Source organism: Alligator mississippiensis, chromosome 9 (assembly GCF_030867095.1).
Source record: "Alligator mississippiensis isolate rAllMis1 chromosome 9, rAllMis1, whole genome shotgun sequence".
In the NCBI taxonomy this organism is placed as follows: Eukaryota; Metazoa; Chordata; order Crocodylia; family Alligatoridae; genus Alligator; species Alligator mississippiensis.
Window position 1 is genome coordinate 41,320,042 of NC_081832.1, and position 13,060 is coordinate 41,333,101.

General features: G+C 48.6%; 2 protein-coding genes across 6 annotated transcripts in view; both read right to left on the minus strand.

The window, feature by feature from the left end:
• The window catches only part of LOC102574276 (protocadherin gamma-A4), a 389,584-nt gene that overhangs the window by 225,111 nt on the left and 151,413 nt on the right, over positions 1 to 13,060 (minus strand). The gene's annotated exons all lie outside the window — the stretch shown is intronic.
• LOC132252458 (protocadherin gamma-A10-like) lies at positions 7,249 to 12,349 on the minus strand. Its single transcript, XM_059733367.1, has one exon. It carries the CDS (start codon positions 12,168 to 12,170, stop codon positions 9,669 to 9,671), a length of 2,502 nt encoding a protein of 833 aa, XP_059589350.1. The 5' UTR covers positions 12,171 to 12,349; the 3' UTR covers positions 7,249 to 9,668.

Consider the following 13,060-nt stretch of genomic DNA (forward strand, 5'->3'; position numbering starts at 1 on the left):
CCTTCCCAGTGTGAAATATACTCTTTTCTCTAGCTTACAATATTTAACTTGGCCTCAGTAGTTAATGCTGTAAGGACAACTCTAGAGGTTGACACCTCCAGATGTTAGAAGACTGTAAGAATCAATAGGTATTGAAAGGAGAGTCTTGCATTCCCATTGGGATCCTGCACTTGTTCCTAAGTTTGGAAAAATCAGAAAGAGCTTTCAAAAAAGTAACATTTGTACACAGAATCGTTAGAGGTTTGAATTAAGAATGTTGAGGCCTATGATTCCTGAAGTCATGGCAGCTCTAACATCTCAATGAAAGAGAGAAAAATGGATCTGCAATATTTTTAAATCTGCCACATTTTTGTTAATTAATTTCTGTGTAAATATTGTTATGAATCCAGAATTTACACCTGTGTTGGTCAAGGTTTTATCATAATTTACAAGGGATAAACTGCATAACTACATCATGGTTCTGCCACTGGTGAGTACTAAATGAATCAAATATTTATTCTAAAAACATTGATGTTACATTGCACCAACAATCAAGCTAGAAAAGTCACACGAAAGGGGCAAAGAATAGGAGTTTTCTTTTACATTTGTGCTTGTAACACATATCCACAATCTCCAAGAACTTTAAATAACGTACTGTTTGCCCAAATAAGAGCACCGAGAAGGAGCAAAGGAAACATATACATTAAAGAGATCTTTCCACATCTTTATCTTTAGGGGGTAAATAAAATTTTCTGGATGCGGCAAATATTCCAGGATCAAGTTTTGAAAGGAGAGGAAAGATGCTCTGCTTGGAACAAAACAAAGGACTTGCAGGAAAGACAAAGGATAGGGACTTGCATGTTTGAGAAATAACCTGGGTTCTGCCAGTTATTTCCATTGTGATTGCCAGCAGAGTACTTAATCTCAAAGGGCACAGACAGAAGTGACAATGTTTGCTTGATCTGGCCACAGAAAGCGTTCTATAGCCATGACAAGGGTGACAGTCAGGAGGTGTGGCTGCCCTGAAGTTCATTGCTGCAGACAGCTTAAAAAATGGCCATTCGGGTGAAAATCTGAACCCACATTATATGAGGGGTCAGATGAAGATGTTTCAAAAGATAGCATCTTTTGTAACTTCTGTCTGCTTTGCCTCCCAGCCTGTTGCTGTTCTTGGAATGGGAGGATGGAAAGGGAGTGGAGAGATCCATAGAGGTTAGGGGCTGGATGTGACCTTATGAGATCATCAGGTCCAGCTCCCCTGCTCTAGGCAAGAAAAACTGCTGGGGTCATATGACCCCCAGCAAGGTGTGTGTCCAATAAGCTTTTGAAGATCTCCAGGGTAGGTGACTGTACCACCTCTGGAGGCAGTCTGTTCCAGACTCTGGACACTCGAACTGTAAAGAACTTTGTCCTTATATTCAATCTGAAGTGATCTTCTAGCAGTTTATGTCCATTATTCCTTGTCTTCCCTGGGTACCTTGCAGATGCTCTATCAGCCCCTGATGTCTGCTGGTTATATACTTACAGGCTGCCACGAAGTCCCCCCCTAAGTCTTTTCTTCTCCAGGCTGAACAGTCCCATGTCCCTCAGCCTCTCCTCATATGGCCTGTTCTCCAGACCCCTAATCATTTGGATGGTTCTCCTTTGGACTCTTTCAAACTTCTTCACATTATGTTTGAAGTGTGGTGCCCAGAACTGGATGCAGTACTCCAGCTGCAACCTCACCAGTGCTGAGTAGAATGGGAGGATGACATCCTTAGTCTTGCTTGAGATGTATTGGTTGATGCGTGCCAGTGTGTTGTTCATTCTGCTGACTATAGCATCCCATTGGTAACTCATATTCATTCCGTGGTTGATCATGATCCCCAGGTCTCTTTCAGTTGTGATGCTAGCTAGTGTAGCACCACTGAGCCTGTAAGTACGTTACAGATTATTTCTCCCCAGATGGAGCACTTTACATTTCTCAGTGTTAAACATCATCAGGTTTTGATACGCGCACCTTACAATCCTGTCCAGGTCAGCCTGTCTCCTCAGTCTGTCCTCCAGTGTGACTTCACTCTCCAATAACTTGACGTCAACCATAAACTTTGCCACTACTCTTTTCACACCAGTATCCAAATCATTGATGAATATGTTGAAAAGCACTGGTGTCAGTACTGAACCCTGAGGGACACTACTGGTCACTTCTTGCCATGCCAACTCAGTTCCATCTATTAACACTCTCTGGGTCCAACCTTGGAGCCAGTATCCTAGACACTGGAACGTTAAGTTGTTGAGGCTGCAATTTCTCAATTTTTCCATGAGGACATCATGGAAGACCAAGTCAAAGGCCTTTTAAAAATCCGAGTATATGACATAAGCTTCATCTTCCTTATCTAGGTGGTGAGTTACCTGATCATAAAAGAAGATGAGATTGGTCAGACATGACCTGCCTGCAACAAAGCCATATTGGCTATCTTCTAGGATATTGCCTTCTCTTAGCTGATCACTGATGAATTGTTTGATACATTTTTCCAGGTCAGACTGATTGGCCTATAGTTTCCTGGGTCCTCTTTCCTTCCTATCATTGGCCTTCTTCCAGTCTTCTGGGACCTCTCCTGAGTGCCACAAGTTCTCAAATAGCTTTGCCATTGGTTGCATGATGATGTCAGCCAGTTCGTTCAGCACTCTCAGGTGCCGTTCATCCAGTCCTGCTGACTTGTAGATATCCAGCCCCTCTAGACATTCCCTCACAAGATCTTCATTGATTATAGGTGGGTGATCACCCCCTTGTTATCCATCCTGCATCCTGTCAGGCAAGCTAACACCCTTAACCTGGTGGAATACTGATGCAAAGTATTCATTTAGGAGTTTGGTTTTCTCCTGAGTGTCAGTTATCTGCTGTCCCATTGCATTCAGCAGAGGTCTTATGTTTTCCTTATTTTTCTCCTGCTTCCTATGTATCTAAAGAAGGACTTCTTACTGTCCTTGATTTCTGTTGCCAGTTTGAATTCTGTTTCCGCCTTTGCTTTTCTAATCTGCTCCCTACAGTTATGGGCCATTCCTGTGTAGTTTTCCTTGGGGGTAACTGCCAGCTTCCATCTCTTATAAGCTTCTCTTTCTCTTTTCAGGAGAGTTTGGTTTAGGGTTTTTTCAGCACCTACTGGTAGGTGGGACAGGTCTACTGGAGTGCCCCTGAGATGGAGGCCTCCAATTCACCCACATCCTCCGGCACTGACTGGGGAACCCCTGAAACAAGCTCCCCCTGCTCCCTTCCCCCCCTCTCAAGAAGACAGTCAGGAGGAGCAGGAAGGAGATGAGAGCTGGCACCAATACCAAGTAGTAGTTCTTGGATGACAAGACAAGTTTAAGGGGCAGGTTATCCAGAATGTGGCAGGCCACCTCTCCATTTTCCCCACCATCTGGATTAATTGACATGGATCAGTGCAATCATGGTCCTAAGTGGAGAGTCCTCATGGATGGGGGTAAAAATGGAGGTGAGAGGCACCTCAAGTGCATTGTCATTCTTGTCCAGAACCTCAATATCCACTTTGCACTGAGTCACCAGGCCACCACTGTTCTTTGCCTAAGGATACACTGCTAAGGTGTAGGCTGCTGTATCCTCAAAGTCCAAGGGCTTTCTCACCATGATCTTCCCTGTTTCTGCCTCCAGGCTGAATTTCTGGACCCTGGTTTCCAGTGTGTTGCTGAACCCATAGGTGATGTATGCATTGATGCCCTTGCCAATGTCCGAGGTGTTCACCTGGAGCATCTAGGAGCCCATGGGGGCTCCCTCCTGTATGCACACCTTGTAGGCACCCTGGGTGAAGATGGGCACCTTGCTTTGGTGTTGGTGACACTGACCCACACCCAAGCCAACCATGCTCTGACAGGCCATAAGGCATCCCTGGCATCCCTGTCCATGGCCATAAGGACCAAAAGGAGGATACACTGGTTTTCCTGATCCAGCAGATTCTGCAGCACCAACTCTGTTTACTTGTTCTCGTCCTAACTCTCCCTGACCTCCAGCATGAAGTGTGCACTGGAACTGCACAGAAATATGCAAGGAAGGACATCCTGTAGGGCTGACACCTGAATTATATTTCAGGCCTCACTCTGCAAACCACTGGCCTTTACCAGGACTACAAGTGGCATTAGGAACTAGACCCTTTTTCTGCAATCACCATCACTACAGGTGAGGAACTCATGTTAGCCATCACAGAAGAATGCAGGAAATCCTGGCAGACCCTGATTGACTCAACTAATGTGACACATAATAGTAAAAAAGGCATGTGCAAGAAGACGTAAATGAAGGGACAACGTACAAAAGATAGATGAACGTCATAATGTCTCTGATAATCAAATTGCTCACCAGATGTTTTTCAATGGAAGAAGCTCAAAAACCACAACCAAACAAATACAAACCATACTGGAAAGGTACATTTCAGCCACTAAGTCCTTGCCACTGGGGCTGATGGACCATGGTAAAGGTGGTGATGTCTCAGCTGCCTGTGTATTGGTGTTGGCTTCTCCAAGGAACTAATGAAGAAGTGGGGCTATACCACTGATTCAATCACCTGTCACTGTGGTACAGTGCCTCAGACTATGCAACACCTGCTGTAATGCCCACTGCTTGAAGGCACATGTGCAATGAAAGATTTTGCAAAGTACAATAAATGAGCACAAGTACATGTAACAAAGTGGTCAAATGTAGTATAGAGAAGAAAGGAGAAAAAGTTTTCTCTCTCTTCACATGCAGTGCCATAATTCTAGAATTTCTTCACAAATTTTTGTGTGTGTTTTGGTACGCACTCTTTTTAGTGAAATGGTACAGAAACTTCCAGTGTGTACCACAGTTTTCAGTTTAAACATGATATGACCCACAAAAAACACAGAAATCCAAAGAACCAGCTAAGGACTATGTAAAGTGCCTAAAAGGAAGTACAAATTGTCCCATCCGCCCCCCTCCCCTGTCCCCAACTAGGTGGGTGACTTGGGTTTATAAAACTACACTTTATCTGTGAAACCTGGCTCCAAACGTCATATCACTGCTCATGTGGTCCTGAAAGATCTATCTTCCATCTGATGCAAAGATAAAGAGAAAAAATACAAACTATATAAGAGGCTGACTGCATGAAAACATACCTTTAACAACCTACAATGGAAAGACTTAATACTTGAATTTGCACTTGTAAAAACAAATGGTAATACCAAACTGTAACCCCAAATTGTAATACCAATTATAATACACTAAATTACATTAGTACATGTAACTAATTACTATAAAATTATCAAGGATGGCTGAAATGTAGAAGAAATATTCTTTTCAGAAATACAAAATAACATTGCAAATTCACTTCTCTGTCATCAAAGTAAGCCCCACACAAGGTTAATTTAAGTTGTATGTGTTTTAGGGATTACTGGATAAACTAAAGAAAATCAAGTCATCATCCTGGGAGTTATGAAGGCCTTTCCAGCTATAAGCGTTAAGAAGCACTAGAAGACATTACAGAACCAGGTTGTAGAATTTTGCCCACCACCGACACTAATTTCTTTTTACAAAATAATTCTATGAACATAAAAAAAAATCAATGTATGAGTCAGGAAAAGCAAATTATCTGACATCACAGATTAGAGAAAGAATCCATATTAAGAAATACCTATATCCAAAGAATTATGAAATGTGTATTCTAATCCACAGAAAAATATCAAAGCAACACACTCTGGGGAATAACTAAGAACAAACTTAATGCTAAACTGGATACCAGACCTCATTTGGTTATGATGAATTTGAGTAAAACATATTGAATATAAATGCATCATCCATTAACTCCCAAAAAGCACAAACCTAATGTTTATCTACTGAGTTATTCGTTAAAGAAATAAAAGTAATATCACTTTCAGATAATGAACATAGAGTACAAAAACCTCGGCTCACCTGCAGCACGGCCTGGTCTGCCTCAAACACTTGTGAATTCTCATCCACCAGGAGAGGCTCCTTCCTCTAGCCAGCCGGCAGCTGAGTCAGGGTGCCAGCAGAGCTCGCAGGGCCGAAGCTCCATTGGCTCTTCCTGGAGCCTGCTGTGAGAGATACCTCCTGGGAGTAGGAGTGCAGGAAAGCACGGATGCTGCTGATGGCCGCAAAGTGCAAGATGGGCACCCCAGCCAGGGTGCCACCAGCCAAGCCCAGCAGCTGCACCTTCTGCCAGCAGTGCAGCCACAGGCCCAGCAGCACAATGAGGAAGGTAGGGAAGAGGCATGACACGGTGGACACGGACACCACCAGGTACAAGGTGGCTGGCCTGTGCCAAAGTCAAAGTTTTGCTGGAACCAAGGATCCCTTTGGTTAACATGGCTGGGACACAGCAGTTCACATAGGTAACAGCAGGCAAGGGAGTGCGGTGGCTCACATCACCTCAAGCGTGCATGATCAAGTACCAATTCAAAGCCAGGTTCACTGAGGACAGTCTTCAGCATAGCACCCTCAAGTAATAAGAGCCTTAACCACCCTGCCAACATAATTGTCATGTAAATAACAGGTTTTTTGGAATAAATTTCTTTAATAGATTGCTCTTCCCAGGTAAATAAAGGATTTTTTCTTTACAGATTGGTATGTCACAGACTCCCCCAGAGGACTTCTGCAGCCTTCCTTTGTTTCTCCAAGTGCCCCCTAAAGGCAGCCTAGACATGACTTCTAGAATGGGAAGGATGGAGCCCTGACTCCTTCCATCCCTGAGATCCCACCTTTTCAATTCCTCATGCTCAGAAGATTTCCATGATGTTGTCTCAAAGAGTTTCCTTTCAGTTCTTCTCCTAAATAGGGAGAAACTTAGCCTTCGGTTGTACAGCAGAGTATCCTGAGGTTCCAAGCAGCAACACAGAAAGTCCCTCTTCAATAAAGGCATGTATATAGGCAAAGGTCAACCAAACAGGAGTTCTCTGCCCCCTCCATGAGGCTAAGATCTCCCTCTGTCCCTAAAGGGATTCAGATAATCCCCTTTTCAGTCTGGTTAGCCATGAGCCCCAAAGCTGCTCAGAGGGTCTTGTTCTTGAGACTCCGGTCAATGTCCTGCTTTCTTGCTGTTCCATTCAATGTCATGCTTATCACCCCACCATCCCAAGGGACACTCTGAGTAAGGCCTCACATGTGTCATATCTCTGCTGATGCTGAAGATACTTCTTGTGGTGGGCCAGTAGGGGGAGCTCCTGCATTGAGCCTCCCACCTTGCCAGGCTTGTCCACCTTCCAGACTCCACCTGTTTCTCCAGGGGTGCCTAAGCCCTGGCAGACCCCCTTTCGAGCCCCACCGCAGAGTCTGGGGGTAACGTGTGCTGCCACCACCCCGAGAAGGGACTGTCTAGGTCCTGTGTCCTCTGGGAAACACAGGCCTAATAGTCCAATTGGTACTCGACCCAATACAAGAACTTGGGGCACTTCCCCAAATCGGGGGCCAAAAAGGATAGTCTCCCTTAGTCCGCAGACCCAAGGGGCCTCCTAGGCATAATTAAACCCACCCCTCAGTAAGTCTCTTACACCAGTCACAAAGGAGAACTTTATTGGTTACAGAGGGTAGGGTTAGAATAGGGTACAGGGTAGAGCAATATCAGAGAAATCCCATAGAGCAAACTCCTGTGGCTGGGGTAGCCTTTGATCTTGCATCTGAGTTACTGCAAGCTATATATCTAGTTGGATCTCAGTTAGCTTACTCACAAGTAGCATCCAGAGGCAGTTGGAGAATCCCTCTGGAGGCAAGCAGTTCCTTGATCATAAGTTTTGAGAGATAGCACAAGTTTCAGATGGTACAGCTGTTCTTTGTTCCTGAGTATCCCTCATGGCTGCTGCCCACCTCCTCCTGGGCAGTCCTTAACTTACATAGCCCTTGTGACCTCATTTACCTGGTCCAATGGAGGCCAGCACCTGTTGGCTGTCAGCCAACCAATTAGAAATACATCACTAGTTGCTGGGCAGACTCTAGCCCACCAGGAAGGAAGTCCTTCACCCAGGTATGTGATGCCAGTCACGTAGGCAGAGGGAGCAGGTTTCCCCCCTCCCTCAGGAATGTATCCAGCTCAGGTTACCTGAAGAGATAGGGTAAAAGTATGTATCCTCTGCTGGGCCCATTCTAATCAAAATTGTCATAGAGCAGAGTTTTTTGGCAGGGGAGAAGCAAAGGTGGCTTTCTGCCACACTTCTCATCTTTCCCTGAGCTTAGGATGTTATAGCACTTAGTACAAGACCCTACTAATCCTTCTTTCACTCTGTAATTAGTTTTAAAGAGAAACTGGGGAATGCAGAATTATATCAATACAAATACATATGCAAACCAAGTGAGAAGACCTAATATGAGCGGAGAATACAAAAACTGTGAAACATAAAGACAATTGGGGTTTTATACACACAAAATTCGCCAAACTTGAAGAGAGTAGTTAATCATCAGATAATCATCCTTAAGGCCTATTAAGGCCTTTCCAGCAATGAGGGTCAAGAAGCACTGGCAGACTTTAGAGAGACAGGTTGTAGAATCTCTGTTACTAGAATTTTTTATGCACAGGTTAGAACAGTATTTACCCAGCAAATTTTGAAAAGGGCTGGTTCTACTCATGGTGCCTGTCACCGCTCTATACTTCTGATTCTTAGTAGCCCATATTAAAAAGTGGAAGGGATAGTAGTAGCAAGAGACATAACAAACACAGCCTAATGGTCCTTCTACATTTTGCACACCACTGACAGTAAATTCTCTTTGTAAGTTAACAATTCTAAGAACATAAGAAATATGAATCAGGAAAAGCAAATAATCTAGCATCAGAGATAAGTAAATTTCCCTGCCAGTTTGATTTTGATGCTGTTTTGACCTGTTTCAAGGTCAAAACAGCAAAATCAAAATGGAACAGATACAGTCGAAACAGCCTCAAAACAAAACAAGGCAATCCGAAATGTTTCGCTGTTTCACTTCTGTTCCCATGTTTTGCCCATAGACTATAATGGGGAAGGACAAAACAGCCTATAACTTTGTCATTTCTGGCCTGATTTTGACGACACTTGCAAGAATGGTAGCACCTTCTGAGTGCATGAAGCCTGCCAAGTTTGATAGATATAGATACAGGGGGTTCGGGAAAACTGCACCCCAAAGTTTTGAAAACAAAACTTGTGTCATATGTATGTGTTAAGCCACAGCAGGCTCAAAACTGCAGACATGCAGTTAATCAATAACCACAAAGGTAGACCTTGATGATCAGATCCCCTATAGCAGGGGTAGGCAACATTTTTGGGGCCAGAGTGCTGAAAAAGCCACAATGCCAACCTTGGAAGGTGCTGGAGGGTCAGCATGCCGGACCCCCGCGCAGCTCTTTGTAGCCTCCCAGCTGCAGCCAGCCCACGGAGCCCGGTGGACTTGCAACAGCGCTTGAAGCCTCCCAGCCGCCTGCTGAGAGCAGCATGGGCTCCATGGCTGGCAGCAGCTGCTTAGAGCCCGGACTGGTGGTGCTGTGCCAAGCAAGATGGCTTTGTATGCCATGCTCGGCATACGTGCAGGGGGTCGCTGACCTCTGCCCTGTAGTAAAGCCATGGACGCAAAGGAACGCGTGTCTTCAACATTCTTTCGAATCACACACAGAAAAGCCCTTTCCCTATGCAAGAATTGTCATAATATCTATGGCTACTCGTCCATACCAATTAAAAGGCACTCCTTTTATCAAATATAAATTCAGACACTAACAATGATCCGAAAGACAGAAACACCAGAATGTAAACAAGGGCAACAGAATACAAAAACGTCGGCTCACCTGCAGCGCAGCCTGGTCCGCCTCACACACCTTTGAATCCTTACCCACCGGGGCAGGCTCCTTGCCCTGTCCCGCCGGCGGCCGAGCCAGGGTGCCGGCAGAGCTGGGCGGGCCGAAGCTCCACTGGCTCTTCCTGGAGCCGGCCGTGAGAGACACGTCCTGGGAGTAGGAGTGCAGGAAAGCGCGGACGCCGTCGATGCCCGCGAAGTGCGAGACGGGCACCCCGGCCAGGGCGCCGCCGGCCGAGCCCAGCAGCTGCGCCTGCCGCCAGCGGCGCAGCCGCAGGCCCAGCAGCACGATGAGGAAGGCGAGGAAGAGGCACGACACGGCGGCCACGGCCACCACCAGGTACAAGGTGAGGCTGGCCTGCGCCTCGGCCGCCGGCGCCGCCAGGCTGCCCAGGTCGGCCAGCAGCTCGGGGATGCTGTCGGCCACGGCCACCGTGAGCGTGACGCTGGCCGACAGCGGCGGCTGCCCGTTGTCCCGCACGCCCACCACCAGGCGGTGCTTGAGCGCGTCCCTGTCGCCCAGGGCGCGCGCCGTGCGGATCTCGCCCGTGTGCACGCCCAGCGCGAAGAGCCCCGGCTCGCTGGCCTTGAGCAGCTCGTACGACAGCCAGGCGTTCTGCCCCGCGTCCGCGTCCACCGCCACCACCTTGGTCACCAGGTAGCCCGGCTCGGCCGAGCGCGGCGCCAGCTCCACGCCCGTCGAGCCGTCGCGGGGCGCCGCCGGGTACAGGATCTCGGGCCGGTTGTCGTTCTGGTCCAGCACCAGCAGCGTGACCGAGGCGCTGCTGCGCAGCGGCGGCGACCCGCCGTCCCGCGCCTCCACGGCGAAGCGGATCTCGCGCACCTGCTCGTAGTCCAGGGCGCGCAGCGCATGCACCGCGCCGCTCTCCGCCTGCACCGACAGCCACGACGACAGCGGCGCGCCCTGCAGCTCGCCCTCCGCCAGCCAGTACGTCACCCGGGCGTTGTCGCCCCAGTCCGCGTCGGCCGCCCGCGCGCAGAACACCGAGGCGCCGCGGGCGTTGTTCTCGCTCACCCACACGCTGTAGGCCGCCTGGCTGAAGGCCGGCGCGTTGTCGTTCACGTCCGACACCTGCACGGCGATCGTCGTGGCGGACCACAGCGGCGGCGCCCCGCGGTCCCGGGCCGTGACCGTCACGTTGTAATCCGCCACCTGCTCCCGGTCCAGGTCCCTGGCCGTCACCAGGCTGTAGTAGTTGTCCACGGATTTCTGCAGCCGGAAGGGGACGTGGTCCGGGATGGTGCATGTGACGGCGCCGTTCTCTCCTGAGTCCTGGTCCTGCACGATCAAGAGGGCGATCACGGTTCCCGGCGGGGAGTCCTCGGGGACGGAGCTGAGCAGGGAGGTGATCCTGATCTCGGGGATGTTGTCGTTCACGTCGCTGACAGAGATCACGACCTTCGCCCTGTTCAAGAGGCCTCCGCCGTCGTGCGCCCTTACCTCCATTTCATATAATGTGGATTCCTCGTAGTCCAGGTTCCTGAAGACCGTTATATCTCCGGTCCTAGAGTCCAGTTGGAATACTTGGGAAGCCTGGTCTTTGAATTGCAAGGAGTATATCACGTGTCCGTTAATACCTTCGTCCAGATCCGTGGCCTTCACTGTAGCCACCGTGGTCCCGACGGGCACGTTCTCCCGCACGCTCACGCGGTAGAGCGGCTGGCTGAACACGGGCGCGTTGTCATTGGCATCGAGCACCACCACGTGGATCCGCGCCGTGCCGGAGCGGACAGGATCTCCGCCGTCAGTGGCGGTGAGGATGAGGTCGTGAGTAGCCTGCTCTTCCCGGTCCAGGGGCTTCTCGAGCACTAATTCGGGGGGGTTAACACCCTCAGATGCAGTTTGTATTTGCAGAGAAAAATGTTCGTTACTGCTCAGTTTGTAGCTCTGAAGCGAATTCCTACCCACATCAGGATCCTGCGCATTATGCAAGGGGAACCGGGATCCTGGGGCTGTTGTCTCACTGACTTTTAGCTCCATTTCCCCTGTTTGGAAGCTCGGAGCGTTGTCGTTTATATCTGTGATTTCGACTTCCACTCCATACATCTTCATGTCATGCTCCACTATAACCTCGCAGTTCAGGAGACACTTCTCAGCCCGGCCGCACAGCTGCTCCCTGTCTAGCCGCTCCGCCGTGATTAAATGGCCGCTCTTTACATTCAAAGCGAAATACTGCGTCCTACCTCTGGAAATCACGCGCACGCCGCGCTCCGACAGCGCCTTGGCCTCCAGCCCCAGGTCCTGCGCGATGTTCCCCACGAAGGAGCCTTTCTGCATTTCCTCGGGGATCGAGTAGCGAATCTGCCCGGCCGCAGCGGCCCCGCACACGGTCAGCACCACGCAGCACAGCACGGCTCGCCCTGCGCAGCGCCGCAGCCCTTGTGCTCCGGAACTGGCCATGGAGATCCGGAGGATCCACTGCCTCTCCGCCGCCGAGAGCTGCTACTTGGAGATGATGTCGGGCCGATCGTTTCCGACAATAATCAGCTGTTAACCCATCCGCCGGTTTCAGCGAATAGCCTGCACCGACAGTCGGTCCTGAGCAAAAGAAAGTCTGAGCTCTCTGTTCTCCAAGCTGTGCGGGGCGGTGCTGGGCTGGCTTGATCTCTCGGCGCATTTCTCTCCCTGATTGGTGAACAGCGGCGCTCAGAGTCTCACCCTATAATTGCAGACTCTCTATAGTTCAAAATTTGGGAAGTTTTTTGCTTTGATACTTGAAGTGCCAGAAGTGCTTTTTTTCCCATTCTGAATGAGGAAATAAAGACTGAAGTACTCCCGACGTGTTAGTAATTCAGTTACTTGTGGAGTTAGTGGAGTTAATGCTTCTGCTTTCAATATTTTCACTATAAATGTAGATGGCTTCACGGACCTATCACTTCTGTGTCTACGTCTCTGTACTGATCTGTCCCCCTCGTTGTCCTTTTATGTCTATTTCACTTATGCACTAAACGCATGTGCTCTTGCTGTGAGGCTGTTACTAAGTGGTAGGTAGGAGGTTGTTACTGCCTGATAAAACTGAATGTTAGACCGAGATATTCAGTTGTAGATTTCCTTTGTATTTCAGTGTTCATATCTGTTTTCCATTTACAGCATTCATTGCCGCTTCAATGAGAGCAATATAACTGGTCAGCAAAAGAAAGCTTCCTAAGGCTGAAGACTGGAGCCGAGTCTCCTTGAACTGCTCTTAACTAGCGGAACTCAGCTGCATAGACAGCGCTGTCTCCCAGTTAGTGGCGGGAGGAGAGAGTTGTTTCTTGGATATGGATATGACTTAAGGTAGCAGGTGAATG

Coding starts and splice junctions, on each gene's coding strand:
- LOC132252458 (XM_059733367.1), bottom strand. CDS start 12,170: ATGGCCAGTTCCGGAGCACAAGGGCTGCGGCGCTGCGCAGGGCGAGCC.